At 43.4% G+C, this 19,262-nt stretch overlaps 1 protein-coding gene across 1 annotated transcript in view; it reads left to right on the forward strand.

The window, feature by feature from the left end:
- The window catches only part of LOC121007728 (prolyl endopeptidase FAP-like), a 154,594-nt gene that overhangs the window by 59,959 nt on the left and 75,373 nt on the right, over positions 1–19,262 (forward strand). The window contains exons 6-7 of the mRNA XM_040439869.1: positions 7,364–7,416; positions 7,499–7,571. Of these exons, the coding sequence (XP_040295803.1) occupies positions 7,364–7,416; positions 7,499–7,571 (126 nt within the window). The remainder of the gene's footprint in view (positions 1–7,363; positions 7,417–7,498; positions 7,572–19,262) is intronic.

A 19,262-nucleotide genomic window follows, 5' to 3' on the forward strand; every position in this document is an offset into this window, starting at 1 on the left:
TCTAGAAATGCTCGCAGTTTAGGGAATAAGATCAATGAACTTGAGGCTATAATGGCATCTGAGAATATAGATGTAGTGGCTGTTACTGAGACGTGGTTCAAGGGGAGTAATGACTGGGATATAACAATACCAGGGTTCTCTCTATACAGGAAAGACAGAGAAGGCAAGAAGGGGGAGGGGTGGCCCTGTATGTGAAAGATAGCATAAAATCTTATTTGATACAAGTTAGCGAGAACAATTTAGAGTCAGTTTGGGTTACCTTGCAGCTTGATAATCATCAGGTAACTCGTGTAGGTGTGATATATAGACCACCTAGCCAAGTCAAAGAATTAGATGATCTACTAGTTGAGGAAATAGCTAAAATGACATTGAAGGGGGAAGTTATCATTATGGGAGACTTCAATCTTCCTGATGTAAACTGGAAAACCAAAATAGTTAGTTCTGCCAGGAGTACAGATATTCTAAATTCCCTACTGGGATTATCTCTACAGCAAGTAGTTGAGGAGCCAACCCGGAAGGAGGCCATTTTAGATTCAGTATTCACAAATGGGAATTTGGTATATGATATTACTGTAGGGGAAAGCTTGGGATCTAGTGATCACCAGTCAGTGTGGTTTACTATAAGTACAGTGACTGAGTCGCACCACACAAAAAGATTCTTGAAAAACTGACTTTTCTAAAATTAGATTAGTGGTATGCGAGTCCCTATCAGATTGGAACAGTTTCATTGGAGTCCAGGAGAAATGGGACTACTTAAAAGTGGCACTATTGAAGGCAATAGAAAATTGCATTAGGCTTGTCGGTAAAAGCAAAAAAAGGAAGAGACCACTGTGGTACTCAGCAGAAGTGGCCAAAATCATTAAAAACAAAAAGATAGCATTTAGGAATTATATATAAAAAAAAAAACGAGGATGACAGGCAAATTTATAAGATTAGGCAGAGAGAGGCCAAACAAGTTATAACAGCTTCTAAAGCATAGGCAGAAGAGAAATTAGCTCAGTCAGGGTAAAAAGGCGATAAGGCATTCTTCAGATACATAAATGAAAAAAGGAAACTAAAATAAGGAATTACCAAATTAAAAACAAAAGAAGGAAGGTATATGGAAGAAGATAAAGAACTAGCTGACTGCCTCAATGAATACTTCTGTTCAGTTATTACAAAGGAAAATGAAGGAAAAGGACCTCAGTTAGGAAAGAAGACTAATGAATCTTTTGATGCATGTGTCTTTACAGAGGAAGAGGTTCTAAGTCAGCTGTCTAAAATTAATACAAATAAGTCACAGGGGCCTGATGGAATACACCCAAAGCTATTAAAAGAGCTCAGCGGTGAACTAGCAAAACCATTAACAGATTTATTTAACCAATCACTGGCAACAGGAGTCGTCCCAGAAGATTGGAAATTAGCAAATGTTATGCCCATTCACAAGAAAGGTAGTAGGGAGGAATCGGGCAACTATAGGCCAGTAAGCCTGACATCAATAGTGGGGAAATTAATGGAAACCATACTTAAGGAGAGGATTGTAGAACATCTAAAATCCCATGGATTGAAAGATGAAAAACAGCATGGGTTTACTTCAGGGAGATCATGTCAAACTAATCTTATAGATTTTTTTGATTGGGTGACTAAAATAATAGATGGAGGAGGTGCAGTAGACATCGCTTATCTAGACTTTAGTAAGGCTTTTGATACTGTCCCACATAGAAGGATTATCAATAAATTGCAGTCTTTGGGCTTGGACTCCCATATTGTTGAATGGATTAGGCAGTGGCTGAGGGATAGGCAACAGAGGGTTGTAGTCAATGGAGTATATTCAGACCAAGGTCTTGTTACTAGTGGGGTACCTCAGGGATCTGTTCTGGGACCCATATTGTTTAATATCTTTATCAGCGAAATTGCAGAAGGCCTCGATGGTAAGGTGTGTTCCTGGAGGGATACACCAAATGTATCCTGGAGGGATACACCAAATGGAAAAGGATTTCGGAAAACTAAAGGAATGGTCAAAAATCTGGCAACTAAAATTTAATGTTGATAAGTGTAAGATAATGCACCTAGGGCGTAAAAACCAAAGAGCAGAATATAAAATCAGTGATACAGTCCTAACCTCAGTATCTGAGGAAAGGGATTTAGGGGTCATTATTTCAGAAGACTTAAAGGTAGGCAGACAATGTCATAGAGCAGCAGGAAATGCTAGCAGAATGCTTGGGTGTATAGGGAGAGGAATTACCAGTAGAAAGAGGGAGATGCTCATGCCGCTCTACAGAGCACTAGTGAGACTTCATTTGGAGTATTGTGCTCAGTACTGGAGAGCATTTCTCCAGAAGGATATTGATACTTTGGAGAGAGTTCAGAGAAGAGCTACTAAACTGGTACATGGATTGCAGGATAAAACTTACCAGGAAAGATTAAAGGACCTTAACATGTATAGCTTGGAAGAAAGACGAGACAGAGGGGATATGATAGAAACTTTTAAATAAATGAAGGGAATCAACAAGGTAAAAGAGGAGAGAATATTTAAAAGAAGAAAAACTGCTACAAGAGGACATAGTTTTAAATTAGAGGGGCAAAGGTTTAAAAGTAATATCAGGAAGTATTACTTTACTGAGAGAGTAGTGGTTGCATGGAATAGCCTTCCTGCAGAAGTGGTAGCTGCAAATACGGTGAAGGAGTTTAAGCATGCATGGGATAGGCATAAGGCCATCCTTCATATAAGATAGGGCCAGGGCCTATCCAGTATATTGGGCAGACTAGATGGGCCAAATGGTTCTTATCTGCCGACACATTCTATGTTTCTATGTTTATGGGAAAAAGCTGGGGCATACATATGGCACTGTGCACCAAAAAGGGTAGAAATTCTGGTGCATTTTTTGGTAAACTAAACCAACAAATAGGTGATTTAAAGTAAGACTAGACAGTCTATATGTCACCAGATTTATCAACCAAAGTGATAATTCTAGTGCACTTAACAGTGATTGTCCAGCTTTTACTAATGGCCTATCCTCAGGATAAGCCATCACTAGCTGATTAGTGGGTGTCTGGCACCCCACACTCCCACCGATAAGCTGTTTGGGTGTTAGCTCCACAACTACACATCTCTGTTAACTGTGAAGCTTGACTTCAGTGAGAGCAGGGCTGTAGTAATGAGCTCCCTCTACTACGAGGTGGATGATACTGTGTAACCCTGGCACCGATTTCCAGCCATGATGGCCTGTCTGGAGGATAGGCCATCACTTAGTAAAAGGTAGGCATCCCCTTTAAGACTTTCTGTCTAAGTTTATACTGTCTTGCTTTTAGACAGTCAAAATAGAAGATGGACCAGTATTTCCATGACTTCTTCACTCTATCCACAGACTCATGTTGCCGAGGAAGGTCGTCTAAGACTGAAACATCCTTTATTCATGAGTGGCTACATACTATTATTACCGTATTTTTCGCCCTATAAGACACACCGGCCCATAAGACGCACCTACGTTTTTGAGGAGGAAAATAAGAAAAAAAAAAAAAATTCCCCAAAAGGTGTGCTTTTGGTGGGTTTTGAACTAATGGTGGTCTGTGCATGACACTATTATGGGGCATCTGTGGATGACGCACTGTTATGGAGGGGATCTGTGCATGGAGCTGTTATGGGGGGATCTGTGGATGGCGCTGTTATTGGGGGATCTGTGGATGGCGCTGTTATGGGGGGATCTGTGGATGGCACTGTTATGTGGGGGATCTGTGGATGGCAATGGGGGGATCTGTCGTTGGCACTTTTATGGGGAGGGGCATCTGTGGATGGCACTTTTATGGGGAGGGGCATCTGTGAATGGCACTGTTATGGGGTGGGGGATCTGTGGATGGCACTGTTATGGGGTGGAGGATCTGTGGATGGCACTGTTATGGGGTGGGGGATCTGTGGATGGCACTATTATGGGGTGGAGGATCTGTGGATGGCACTGTTATGGGGTGGGGGATCTGTGGATGGCACTATTATGGGGTGGGGGATCTGTAGATGGCACTATTATGGGGTGGAGGATCTGTGGATGGCACTGTTATGGGGTGGGGGATCTGTGGATGGCACTATTATGGGGTGGAGGATCTGTGAATGGCACTGTTATGGGGTGGGGGATCTGTGGATGGCACTATTATGGGGTGGGGGATCTGTAGATGGCACTATTATGGGGTGGAGGATCTGTGGATGACACTGTTATGGGGGAGATCTGTGGATGACAGTGCTATATATGTGTCATCCACAGACCCCCCCCCCCCATAACAGTGTCCCCCCGCCGCTCACAGCTGTATTTCTAGTAATCACTACTCTAGTAACAGTAATCCTTAACCTCTTAATAAATTTAACTAAAGTTGCACTCTCCCCTGTATCAGCACTTACTAACAAGCATCCGGACCAGGCAGAGCGGCTGGCAGCGATACGTCACTCACTGACGTCGCGCGCCTGCTCCACCTGCTTTGTTCATAAAGTGGGAGGAGCAGGCGCGCGACGTCAGTGAGTGATGTAACGCTGCCAGACACTCTGCCTGATCCAGATGCTTGTTAGTAAGTGCTGATACAGGGGAGAGTGCAACTTTAGTTAAATTTATTAAGAGGTTAAGGATTACTGTTACCAGATTAGTGATTACTAGAAATACTGCTGTGAGCGGCGGGGCCCGGTGTAAGAGTACAGTGACTGCACCGGGCCCCGCCGCAAGTTCCCGAACTCCAGCCCCTCCTTCCTCCCCGCTGATACATCGCAATCTGCGATGTAAAATGGCAGCATTCGCCCTATAAGAGGCAGGGGCATTTCCCCCCACTTTTGGGGGGGAAAAAGTGCGTCTTATGGGGCGAAAAATACGGTATCTGCAATATCCTGGGCCTAACTGGATTGTCTGTAAAATAAAGAGAATTTATTGAGGCAAGCTACCACTGAGTGCCGTGGTATATTCTATTTTGATTGTTTGGCCTCACAATCCCTCCGCCTGGCACCACTTAATACTTGGAGTGCAGGTGACATTGCGTACAATATTTCTGTTAGACTATGTGAATAAGTGTGAGCCAGTGTGTGTGTTGCAGACAATACAATGTTACTCAACAGTTTTCAATCACAGCTAATATACACATGTAAATTAAAGTTAGCATAAATCTAAGTCTACAAACTCAGGGAAAGAGTTGGTTACCTCTAAAATTTGTAATAAAATAGTTCCACATAAAAAGTACAGAAAGGTGAAATGACCTCATCTCAGCGTGTGTCATGTAGGTCTGTGATGCATTTTATGAGAGGAGTAACCTCTGGCCCACAATGGATTTGCTGTCAGCAGAGCATAGGTGGAGTCCTTACAGGAGTTTAGCCAGAGATGTTCTCAACTAATGTAATTGAAATGTGTTGTTAACACTTGTATAGTTGCGTGTGTATATGGCCCACGATTCAAGTGACGTGTGTAATACTGAACCAATCCAGTGGAAAATTATCCCAAATTTTTTTATTATTCCTTTGACAGCACTTATTGAAGGTACTAACGTCAATGGTCGATATTTTTCCCAACACCACCACGTTTGTTGACTGCTCATATTTTTTTAATTGGGAAAGGGAAATATAGCTGACAGATAAATGATCAGGGGTGTTGAAATCCAATATGCCTGATTCTTTTTCCCTAATCTGACATTGACGAAGAATCATGAGCCCCCCCCCCCCCCCCGCCCCTATATACCTTTGATTGTCAGTCAATCTCACCAAAATCATCTGGTTTAATAACTTTCATCTACTGTCTGTTATCAAAATTACTGTAGGATGCTGTGTCAAAGATTTACAATGGCTGAAGTCTCTGACAGACCTAGTGTTCACTAATAAGCTGTAGCCCTTAGCTTCAATAAATTGGTAGTAGTACAAGCTCATAGACTTCGTCTAATGTGGTCTTCTGCCATATTTCACTTAGGCTGCCTACAGACCTCTCATGGCCCAACTTAGGCTGGATCCACACCTGGGTTAAGAATTCAGTTTTTTTTTCTCTTCTGTCATAGGTTCTTAAAAAAAAGAATTCAGTGATGTGATAGATCACAGTGGCGTACATAGAAAAGTAAGGGCCCCATAGCAAGGATTAAACCAGGCCCCCCCGCACACGACAGAAGGGTTTCTGCCTAAACCCTTTTCAATGACCCGTGGGCCATTTTTCCACTGCCTCATTTGCTAAAAGTTCTTCCTTTAGAGGGTAGAGTCCTGACCAAGTTCCCCTTCCCCCCCCCCCAGTAGAAGAGGGGGTGATCCCAACTGGGCCCCATCTTGCCCAGGGCCCCATAACAGTCGCATGGTCCGCCACTATGGTAGTTACGCCCCTGATCCATCATATGACTGAAAACAATGGTGATTTATAATGGGTTTTACCATCGGGTCCATAATTTCACAGGAAATGCTGCCCTGGTAAATTTGATGGAATCTGCAACAGAGATGTGAATGTAGTGTGTTAACATAATGTTCTATGGTGATCTAAGTTCAGACAAGGTTCATAAATCCCAGGTGTTGCTTCTGTAATATGGATCCTAAAATGCAGCCATTGCAATTGACCGAATGCATCCTCCATAACTGAAAGTCATTTTTGGTTGGACTCTTTGAAATGTGTTGGTGTTCTACATAGAATAATCAATTGGATTGCAGACATAAGCTTCATCCAAATACAATGCAATTTACCTGATCTAAGATGTATCTCCAATGGTCTGTGGAACCTGGTCTGGAGCATCAAAGAAGATACCAGCATGAAGGGCTTTCATACTAACAGTAGGGATGGCTAAATGATCAGCATGCCCAAAATTTCTCAGTAGAAGGGCAATGTAGTGAACAAATTTCCTCCAGTCTGTAGCACTAGATGAGAATGATGAATGTATTGCCCACTCTAGGCTTTTTTGAGGTAGCGGTCAACAAGATGAAAAGAACTTTTAGGGGTTTTCCATGGTAAATGTGTTAGGTGTCACTGCTATAAAGGGAAAATGCATTAAGACTTTCTCCCAGGTTTGTATTATTTGTGTGGGGATGGGAGATCAACCCTAAATAAGGGAAATCTTTTAGAAGCTGATTCAAGGGAGTTCTCAGAGACTGAGAACCCCTTTTCAGATGACAAAACAGGGTGTAAGAGTTTAAAAAAAAAGTCTCGCCAAGTCACTGACTTTCCGGGTCCATGTCACACTTTCGATCCAACAGGGATTGAAAGTGGAGGAGAAGGGAGCTTGGTGCTGGCTGAAAAGGAGTTCCTAGTCTTGGAGAGACAATAAGTCTTAAAAAGAAATGTAATTGGAGAAGTGCAGTACAATAACCCTAAATAAATGTGTCTTTCCTCTTTGTAATGTAGTAGTAAAGTTATTACTGACATATAATAATTATGGTTTCCTTATAATGTCTTTTCAGCAATGGAGATACTCGTATACGGCAACATACCGCATTTATGATATAGAAAATAGGTCAGCATTGATGTCTTCTTACTCTCTAGTAATATTCTATATTTCTATATTTGACAGTGACACAATTTAATGTATTTTGCAGAGTATTTCTAAGCACAAATGAACTACCTCATAACATCCAGCACATATCTTGGTCGCCAGTTGGGCACAAATTGGTAAGTAAAATCTGAACTGCCCTTGGCACCCTTTTTTGGTATTGAGAAGACATGCTGCTTTCTATCCACATACAAGTGTGTCATATGGCACAATGTGGACCTTTGAGTCTCTATAGAGTTGACATTGACTACTACATGGAATCGTTAACATCCTGTTCTTCAACCTAAATTTCCACAATTTCTGTACACAAATATTATTGACTTAGAGCAACCATTTGTGCTGCTCAAATATTTATAAACTTTTACTGATATTATATTAAAAATATTATTTAGTGCAAAACTAAATGTAGAGTTTTTGTATTCCCTTGGATAACAAAAAAATAAATTTTTCGATATAATTTTCCCCATTTACTTCCCATGGTGACATAAGTATAAGGGCTCGTTCAAACGAATGTTTTTTGCGTTCCGTATACAGGCCGTTTTTAGCGTTCCATATATGGTCTATATACGGAACCATTCATCTCAATTGTTCTGCAAATAAAACGGAATGTATTCCGTATGCATTCCGTTTCCGTAATTTAGTTTTTCCGTTCCGTTGAAAGATAGAACATGTCCTATTATTGTCCGCAAATCACGTCCATGGCTCCATTCAAGTCAATGGGTCCGCAAAAAAAACGGAACACATACGGAATGTTCTCCATATGTCTTCCGTATCCGTTCCGTTTTTGCAGAACCATCTATTGAAAATTTTATGCCCAGCCCAATGTTTTCTATGTAATTACTGTATACTGTATATGCCATATGGAAAAACGGAACGGAAAAATGGAATGGAACCGGAAACACTACTGAAAAAAATAAATCCGGGAAAAACGGCCTGCAAAACACTGAAAAAGACATACAGTTGTGTGAACGAGCCCCAAGACTGAGATGAACACAAGTTTAATGTAACTGCAAAGGTATTGTAACCATGAGACTAAATATGCGCTAAGTAATGGATGGTGAGAGTGATTGTTATACACCAGCTGGAGCTGGAAAGGGATAAGGCTGTGTTCACATCACGTTTTTGTCCCATGTTTAAAATATACCGGTAAGTTGAGAAAAAAAAGGATGCAAAAGCTTTTCCATTCTGTAGAGTCCAGCGAAAAACATATACTGTACGTTAAATGGATGCGCTTTTTTTTTAAAAAGAATCCTATGGTGACAGATGACTCTGTATGGCTTCCGACGGAGGCATTCCATTTAACGTTAAAACATAAGACAAAACCTGATGTGAACACAGACTTACCTTTAGATATTCAGATGATAAGTGCTGAATGGACACACTGCAATAATCTAGACTATAGGCAGGTCAAAAATAAATACATTTCTTTACGCTTAAAGGGGTTGTGCAGGCCATATAGATTAATGGCCGATCCTCAGGATAGGTCATCAATATCCGATCAGCTGTTTGAAGAGGAGACGGCGTTCCATGTGAGCACTGCTTCCTCTTTATTGCACTACACATTGTCTCCTGTGGAGCGTTGGCGTAGTGTAAAGTACTCGCTCCATGAATAGAGCGAGTACTTGTCATTACACTGCGCCAATGAAACCTCTGAGACAAAGGGCAGTGTAATGAAGAAGAAGTAGCGCTCACATGAAGAGCCGTCTCCTCTTCAAACAGCTGATCGGCAGGGGTGCCGCATGTCAGACCCCTGCCGATCAGATATTGATGACCCATCCTGACGATAGGATAACAAACATAGAAACATAGAATGTGTCGGCAGATAAGAACCATTTGGCCCATCTAGTCTGCCCAATATATCTGAATCCTATTAATAGTCCCTGGCCCTATCTTATATGAAGGATAGCCTTATGCCTATCCCATGCATGCCTAAACTCCTTCACTGTATTTGCAGCTACCACTTCTGCAGGAAGGCTATTCCATGCATTCACTACTCTCTCAGTAAAGTAATACTTCCTTATATTACTTTTAAACCTTTGCCCCTCTAATTTAAAACTGTGTCCTCTTGTGGTAGTTTTTCTTCTTTTAAATATGCTCTCCTCCTTTACCGAGTTGATTCCCTTTATATATTTAAAAGTTTCTATCATATCCCCTCTGTCTCTTCTTTCTTCCAAGCTATACATATTAAGGTCCTTTAACCTTTCCTGGTAAGTTTTATCCTGCAATCCATGTACTAGTTTAGTAGCTCTTCTCTGAACTCTTTCTAGAGTATCTATATCCTTCTGGAGATATGGCCTCCAGTACTGCGCACAATACTCCAAGTGAGGTCTCACCAGTGTTCTGTACAGCGGCATAAGCACTTCACTCTTTCTACTGCATATACCTCTCCCTATACATCCAAGCATTCTGCTGGCATTTCGTGCTGCCCTATTACATTGTCTTCCCACCTTTAAGTCTTCTGAAATAATTACTCCTAAATCCCTTTCCTCAGATACTGAGGTCAGGACTGTGTCAAATATTCTATATTCTGCCCTTGGGTTTTTACGCCCCAGGTGCATTATCTTGCACTTATCCACATTAAATTTCAGTTGCCAGAGTTCTGACCATTCTTCTAGTTTTCCTAAATCCTTTTCCATTTGGCGTTTCCCTCGAGGAACATCAACCCTGTTACATATCTTTGTGTCATCGGCAAAAAGACAAACCTTACCATCGAGGCCTTTTGCAATATCACTTATAAAGATATTAAACAAAATTGGTCCCAGTACAGATCCCTGTGGAACCCCACTGGTAACATGACCTTGTTTTGAATGTTCTCCATTGACTACAACCCTCTGCTGTCTGTCACTCAGCCACTGCCTAATCCACTCAACAATATGGGAGTCCATGCTCAATGACTGCAGTTTATTGATAAGTCTTCTATGTGGAACAGTGTCAAAAGCCTTACTAAAATCTAGATATGCGATGTCTACTGCACCTCCATCGTCTATTATTTTAGTCACCCAGTCAAAAAAATCTATAAGATTTGTTTGACATGATCTCCCTGAAGTAAACCCATGTTGTTTTTCATCTTGCAATCCATGGGATTTTAGATGTTCCACAATCCTATCCTTTAATAGGGTTTCCATTAATTTGCCTACTATTGATGTCAGACTCACTGGTCTATAGTTGCTCGATTCCTCCCTACTACCTTTCTTGTGAATGGGCACGACATTTGCCAATTTCCAATCTTCCGGGACGACTTCTGTTACTAATGATTGGTTAAATAAATCTGTTAACGGTTTTGCCAGCTCACCACTAAGCTCTTTTAATAATTTTGGGTGTATCTCATCAGGCCCCTGTGACTTATTTGTCTATACAGTATATGGCCTGCAGAACTCCTTTAATGGTGATAAACCCAAAGGGGAAATTTACTAACCTATTTACACCATTTTTGTCGCATATATAGGTCGCACATTTTTTCACACGCCATTAGTGCAGCAAAATGTGCAACATTTGTCTTTCTTAATGCCAGTTTTCTGGAGTTAAGAAAGACTAAAGTCTACAGCTACTAGGAGGCTACCATAGATTTAAGTGTGTCTCACAGTACGGCGGAAAGATGCCCCAAATATAGGAGAGGCATGCGCCTCTGCAGAAATTTGGCCCATCCTCCAGCAGCATAAGGGGAATCAAGACCTGCATACAAAACGCCTGTCTTAATAAATGTCCTTTAAAATCTTTTTCTTAATAAAAGATCCAAATATTTTTAGATTTTTTTTTCTCATTTGCATTTGTCTGTATTTGGCCATCTAGGAGAGTCAAAAATAAAAATGTGAAATGATAAAAAAATAATTCTGCCATTTGAAATCGGATAGCGACATACGGTATTTCCGTTTTTTCCAATCTGTTTTTATTTTCTGATTACAATTAATTTTTGTTCTATGTTCTGAACATGATTATGGGGCGGCCATCTTGCCTGAGCTGTTCTTAACAGCATTTTAGAGATATGCTTTACAGCAACCACATGGACCATAGACGCAATGGTCTGGAGTTGACTCGATTTCTATGGGAGATTTTTCTAGGCATGCTCTGTGACCTGTGCAGAGTTCAGGGGAGAGCAAATAAGCTTTGAAAATCACCTATTCTGACTGGTGGAACCTGTGTGGAAAACTAAAAATAACAAAAAAAAAACGTAAAACATGATTTAAACAATAGGTCATTTTCTGATGACGCATTCCCTTTCATTTCAAACTTACATTTATCATAATTAGAGATGAGCGAATTTCTCAAAAAATCGATTTGGCAGGTTCACCGAATGCTCCAAAAAAATTTGGTTCGATCCGAATTTATTCGTGGTGAATCATGTTAAAAAACGGCTATTTCCTGGCTGCAGAGAGCCTTTATATGGTGTAGAACACTGTGCCTTGCAGTAACACGCATAGGGAGTCTGCTGTGGTAGTGAAACAATACTGTGAGTCAGTAGGACATATAGATGACAGACGTCTCTCTTAGAATCACTGCACACTTCACTTATTTGGGCAGTCACGGGCCAAAACTGACCAAATAACCTTAAGTGTGAACTCAGCCTAACAATGTTAGCTCCAGGTATAAAAAACCGTGCAGAGGCCCAAGATCCTACTATAAAGTGAAAGAGCGCACTTCTTTTACACCAATTCACTGATTCCACATAGATTTCTACAGAACCTGTTCTATTAAACGCTTATACAAGTAGAGCCCCCCGACAGAGTGGAGAGGGTAACATAGAAACATAGAATGTGTCGGCAGATAAGAACCATTTGGCCCATCTAGTCTGCCCAATATACTGAATACTATGAATAGCCCCTGGCTTTATCTTATATGAAGGATGGCCTTATGCCTATCCCATGCATGCTTAAACTCCTTCACTGTATTTGCAGCTACCACTTCTGCAGGAAGGCTATTCCATGCATCCACTACTCTCTCAGTAAAGTAATACTTTCTGATATTACTTTTAAACCTTTGCCCCTCTAATTTAAAACTGTGTCCTCTTGTAGCAGTTTTTCTTCTTTTAAATATTCTCTCCTCTTTTACCTTGTTGATTCCCTTTATGTATTTAAAAGTTTCTATCATATCCCCTCTGTCTCGTCTTTCTTCCAAGCTATACATGTTAAGGTCCTTTAATCTTTCCTGGTAAGTTTTATCCTGCAATCCATGTACTAGTTTAGTAGCTCTTCTCTGAACTCTCTCCAAAGTATCAATTTCCTTCTGGAGATATGGTCTCCAGTACTGCGCACAATACTCCAAATGAGGTCTCACTAGTGCTCTGTAGAGCGGCATGAGCACCTCCCTCTTTCTACTGGTAATTCCTCTCCCTATACACCCATGCATTCTGCTAGCATTTCCTGCTGCTCTATGACATTGTCTGCCTACGTTTAAGTCTTCTGAAATAATGACCCCTAAATCCCTTTCCTCAGATACTGAGGTTAGGACTGTATCACAGATTTTATATTCTGCTCTTGGGTTTTTACGCCCCCGGTGCATTATCTTGCACTTATCAACATTAAATTTTAGTTGCCAGATTTTTGACCATTCCTCTAGTCTTCCTAAATTCTTTTCCATTTGGTGTATCCCTCCAGGAACATCAACCCTGTTACAAATCTTTGTGTCATCAGCAAAAAGACACACCTTACCATCGAGGCCTTCTGCAATTTCGCTGATAAAGATATTAAACAATATGGGTCCCAGAACAGATCCCTGAGGTACCCCACTGGTAACAAGACCATGGTCTGAATATACTCCATTGACTACAACCCTCTGTTGCCTGTCCCTCAGCCACTGCCTAATCCATTCAACAATATGGGAGTCCAAGCCCAAAGACTGCAATTTATTGATAAGCCTTCTATGTGGGACAGTATCAAAAGCCTTACTAAAGTCTAGATAAGCGATGTCTACTGCACCTCCGCCATCTATTATTTTAGACACCCAATCAAAAAATCAATAAGATTAGTTTGACATGATCTCCCTGAAGTAAACCCATGCTGTTTTTCATCTTTCAATCCATGGGATTTTAGATGTTCCACAATTCTCTCATTAATTATGGTTTCCATTAATTTCCCCACTATTGATGTCAGGCTTACTGGCCTATAGTTGCCCGATTCCTCCCTACTACCTTTATTGTGAATGGGCACAACATTTGCTAATTTCCAATCTTCTGGGATGACTCCTGTTGCCAGTGATTGGTTAAATAAATCTGTTAATGGTTTTGCTAGTTCACCGCTGAGCTCTTTTAATAGCTTTGGGTGTATCCCATCAGGCCCCTGTGACTTATTTGTATTAACTTTAGACAGCTGACTTAGAACTTCTTCCTCTGTAAAGACACATGCATCAAAAGATTAATTAGTCTTCTGTCCTAACTGAGGTCCTTTTCCTTCATGTTCCTTTGTAAAAACGGAACAGAAGTATTCATTGAGGCAGTCAGCTAGTTTTTTATCTTCTTCCATATACCTTCCTTTTTTTGTTTTTAATTTTGTAATTCCTTGTTTTAGTTTCCTTTTTTTCATTTATGTCTCTGAAGAATGCCCTCTCGCCTTTTTTCCCTGAGTGAGCAAATTTCTCTTCTTCCTGTGCTTTAGAAGCTCTTATAACTTGTTTGGCCTCTCTCTGCCTAATCTTATAAATTTGCCTGTCACCCTCGTTTTTTTTTATTTATAATTCCTAAATGCTATCTTTTTGTTTTTAATGATTTTGGCCACTTCTGCTGAGTACCACAGTAGTCTCTTCCTTTTTTTGCTTTTACTGACAAGCCTAATGCAATTATTTCTGTTACCTTCAATAGTGCCACTTTTAAGTAGTCCAATTTCTCCCGGACTCCAATGAAACTGTTCCAATCTGATAGGGACTCAGGTTTTTGTGTGGTGTGACTGTCACTGTACTTATAGTAAACCACACTGACTGGTGATCACTAGATCCCAAGCTTTCCCCTACAGTAATATCAGATACCAAATTCCCATTTGTGAATGAGTGTCAGCAGTAAGTTTGTGTTGATGCCACCGATTATTTTGCCCTTCCTCTGATCCTTCAGAACAATAACCCCCAAAAAACACATCCTGTCTGTGGAGCATCCGCCTTCACTCGGTCAGCATTTGGTCAGTAATCCATCAGTATTGCTGAAGCCAAAAAAAACAGGAGTGGATCCAAGACAGAGATGACACGTGAATGGAATATTTGCATGTCTTCTGTGTTTTGTACCCACTCCTGCTTTTGGCTACCAAATCATAAGCCAATTCTGATGCAAAATAGGCACCATGTCATACAGGCCTTACAGCTGTTACATAGACAGGATCCGTTGTGCGTCTAATTTTTCTATCCTTCTGACAGATCAGAAGAAGGGTCAAGGGTCAAGTAAATGATGATGTCAGCCAGGACAAAAGGCAAAATAGTGGCCCCGTCATGAAGTGGGGAGGGTGGGAAGAGCGTGAGAAGTCCACAGAGTGGCCCTAGGACATATTGGTGAGGTGGAAGCAGCATGAGGAGATCACAGAGTGGCCCAATGACAGAATCTTGAGGTGGCAGCAGCATCAGGAGGAGGCCACAGAGTGGTACAATGACAGTGTGGAGGTGGCAGTGTAACGCCCCAGAGTGGCATTACAACTCCTATGCCCTGCTTCTATCTGTGTATGCTAATATCATGTCATCTTGGCATTTATTTCAGGTTCTATACACTGTGCATTTCTAATGTTTGTAACTGTTATGTTCAAATGCAATGTGCCTGGTACACCAGCAGGTGGCAGAAAATATGGAAGAGCTACAGTTAGGTAGTATGGAGCTTTCTATTCTATTCTAACCCCCCTCTGTTGAGGAGTGGGCGAGTCCTACTTCCTGCAGGAAGGGTGGGGAAAGTTTTACTGTCTAGCTTACCCCCTGCTAGGGGAAGGAGGGTGTGCTGGGCATGTCTCTGCTGGACGTGCCCAGGCCAAGCCAAGCCAGCCAGAGCACCTTCAGCTCTGCTGGATGTGGAGGCCACAGATTAGAGCTTTAGGAGCCAGACGGAGTGTTTCTGGCATAATTAAGAGACAGACTACAAAAAGAAGTTGCAGCATAAAGAAGAAGCAGAGCCATACAGTCAGCCTGTCAGTACAGCAGAGCCAGAGAGCAACAGATGTAGCAGGGACAAGTTTGCCTGCCAGAGTTTTAAAGGGATTCTATCACCTCTTTTTACCCTATAGAGATGCGGACATGCATGGCTAGATAGCCGCTAGCATGTCCGCAATATACCTGTTCCATATCTCTGAGTGGTTTTATTGAGTGTAAAAAATGATTTTATATATATGTAAATCAGCCTGGTATATATAGGACAGGTATATTGCGGACATGCTAGCGGCGATCTAGCCGTGCATGTCTGCATCTCTATAGGGTAAAAAAAGGGGACAGAATCCCTTTAATGACAAGGCCTGCTGGGACTAAGACAAAGTTGGAAGATTGTGTCAGATGAAAGTTTACCAAAGTAAAGCTGCTATTTAGCTTCATCACAAGGTCTGGACTCAATTATTTCTTCAAATTCCTCAACTATTCCCCCCTATTTGTCTGCTTCGGAGCCAATGTCTGGGGTCCAACTGTATCCAGGTAGGAGCACCGTGACACTCACTTACATTAGAAGGGACATTTTAGGCCACCCTATACCACTCGGCCATTCCTACAGCTGGGTACTCAATCCCTCTAATGGGGCCCCAGGGGGCGGCCCGTTGCAGCAGCAGCATCAGGAGGCCACAGAGTGGCACAATGACAGAGTGTGGAGGTGGCGGCAGCAGCAGCATCAGGAGGCCACAGAGTGGCACAATGATAGAGTGGGGAGATGGTGGGCAATAGCAGTGGGTGAAAGAAGGAGCACTTGGCATCAGATGTGTGGCATCAGGCGGGTGGCAGCATCAGAATAGTAGCTGAGGCAGGTAGCCAGAAGAAACCAGTCTCTTTTGTCAAAGTGTTGGTGTGGCACCATGGATGATCTAGTCTGATGCATTAGGCATTGGTGGGTGGAAATCCTGGCTGATCCACGCCTGATTCATCTTGACAAAGGTCAGTCTCTCCACATTTTGGGTGGACAGGCGAGTTCTTCTTGGGGTAACTATGGCCCCCGCCACACTAAACACCCGCTTTGATGCCACAATACTGGCCGGGCAGGACAGCTTTTCCAGGACAAACTCTGCCAGTTGCAGCCACAAATCCAGTTTGACTGCCCAGCAGTCTAGCGGATTTTCAATATGGGGTGGCAGGGTGCTGTCCAAGTATGCCATCACCTGCTGGTTCAGGTCCTGCTCCAGGTCTAGATGCTGCTGCTGGTGAGTAGTTTCTTCACTAGGCGGGTGAAGAAAGCCGCTCATCAGTGACTCTAGATTCAAGCTGCTGATGGAGTAGGAATGCTCCTACCCCCCCACCCTGCCACAGCAGCCATGGCAGAGGAACGTGAGTGCAGAGGGACCCCCCGATCAGACCTTCAAGAGGATGGACGATGGTGCAGATAGGGAGCGGCCAACTGACTACATAAGATGTCTCTATAGTAGTTCAGTTTTTCTCCCTCTCAGTGGCTGTAAAAAAGGCCCCCATGTTGGACTGGTAGCGAGGGTCCAACAAGGTGGAGAGCCAGAAATCATCCCTCTGCCAAATGCTGTCACTACGCAAGCGAGCATGCATCGGGCCATTTGTGCAAGTGACTCGGAGGGAATCCCTGCCTCCATCTCCACTGCTTGCTGCCACGGTGTGTCTGGGTCCTCTGCCTCATCTTCCTCAGTGCCCTGTAGCTCCTCTGGCTGCTCCTGCTCCTCCTCTCCTGTGTATAAAAACCACCCATTTCACTACACATTGCTTGTGCTCCAATGTCCTCCTCCTCCAGCTGTGACCAGCCAGATTTACCAGCATCTGTTCCAAGACATGAAGCAGTGGAATGATGTTGTTCCTTCCGTAGTCCTGGAGATTGACAAATAATGTGTCCTCCTCAAAGTGCCTGAGCAAACGGCAGGTGTCACGCATGAGCTGCCACTGGCTGACATCGAAGTTACACAGGGGAGTACTCCTGTCCGCTTGAATAATCAAGAAATCGTTTATGGCCTTTCTCTATTTATATAGTCGGTCCAACATATGGAGGGTGGAATTACAGCGGGTGAAAACGTTGCATATCAGCCTATGTTGGGGGAAGCCATTCTGCCACTGCAGCTCAAGGAGGGTGTGCTTTGTGGTGTACGAGTGGCTGAAGTGCATGCAAAGTTTCCTGGCCATTTTTAGGATGTCTTTCAGATGGGTGGAAGACTTCCACCGTTTGACAACCAGATTGAACACGTGTGCCATGCAGGGCCCATGGCTAAGCCTTTCTTGACGCAGCATCGACACCATGTTCTTCCCATTGTCAGTCACCATGGTTCCGATTTTGAGTTGTCGCGGAGAAAGCCAGTATTCAATTTCTTGATGAAGGACACGGAGCAGTCCCTCCCCTGTGTGACTCAGTTCGCCCAGGCTAGCGAGGTGCAGAACAGCGTGACACTGCCGTGCCCTGCATATGTGGTATGCTGGGGGGGCAATGTGAATTGTCCCTGCAGTGGAGGCTGAGGACACGGTGGAGGATGAGGTGGCAGAGGTGGACATTGTCGCAGGACCAACGGCGTGAGAACATGGAGGCAGAAGCGGCGTCACCTAGGTAAGTTGCTGGTGTGGCTGTGCAGGAACCACATTCATCCAGTGGGCCGTAAAGGACATAAATTGTCCTTTACCATAGTTACAGCTCCACACGTCGGCGCTGCCGTGCACTTTGGCAGACATCGACAGGCTCAAGGACTGGCCCACCTTCTGTTCTATATACGTGTGCAGGGCTGGTACTGCCTTTTTGGCAAAGAAATGATGGCTTGGGACTCTCCACCTCAGCTCGGCACAAGCCATCAGTTCTCTTAAAGGTGCAGAGTCCACCACTTGGAAAGGGAGGGACTGCAGCACCCTCAACTTGGCCAGGAGCACATTTAGCTTCTGTGCCTTTGGATGAGTGCACGCATACTGTTGTCTCTTGGCAATCGCTTCCGTGATCGATTGCTGACGGAATGACTGACTAGGAGGAGGAGCAGGAGCATCAGGACCAGCAGATGATGGGAAGGACAGACAGCTCCCTTCAGCTGAGGTGGTGGAGCCTTGAATGCCCGAAATTGGGTGCGTGCAACTGGGTGATGAAGCGGTTGCTGAGGCAGGCTGGACCACCACATCGGAGCCACGGTTCTCTCAGGCCACTTTATGGTGATGCTGCATATGTTGACGCAGGGCCGTGGTGCCAACATTGGCACCCTGGCCACGCTTCACCTTCTGCCCACAGATTATACAAATGGCCATGTTCACCAAATCCGACGGCTGAACAAAAATTTGCCACACCGCCGAGTAGGTGATTTTACCCCCAACACTCCGCACTGACTGACTACTACCCCTGCTGCTTCCGTGAACCCCTGCACTACTACTTTCCGGGCAGGTAGGCTCCTGCGAAGCGGGTGGTCTACCCGGGGCACGTTTGGCTCCCGACCTCCCAGTGCTGCCACTCTGCTGACTCCCAGCCATGCTAGCGACTTGCTGGCTCTGCTGCTGCCTCACGGACAAGCTGCCACCCTCTTCTCCCGATGATGATAAAGCCCCTAATTCACCCGGCTCCAAAGTGCTATCAGCTACATCATCATCATCAAGTACTGTCTACACGTCACTGACCACTTGCAACACCAGCGCCACTCTCCTCATCACTACTTGCCTGCCTACCGGAGGAAGCGGCGGATGTCTCCTCCACATCTTAGCTGGCCAGTAGCTGCTGACTGTTCTCTAGTAGCTCGTTCTCACTAAAA

This window comes from Bufo bufo, chromosome 7 (genome assembly GCF_905171765.1).
Source record: "Bufo bufo chromosome 7, aBufBuf1.1, whole genome shotgun sequence".
NCBI classification, from domain to species: domain Eukaryota; kingdom Metazoa; phylum Chordata; class Amphibia; order Anura; family Bufonidae; genus Bufo; species Bufo bufo.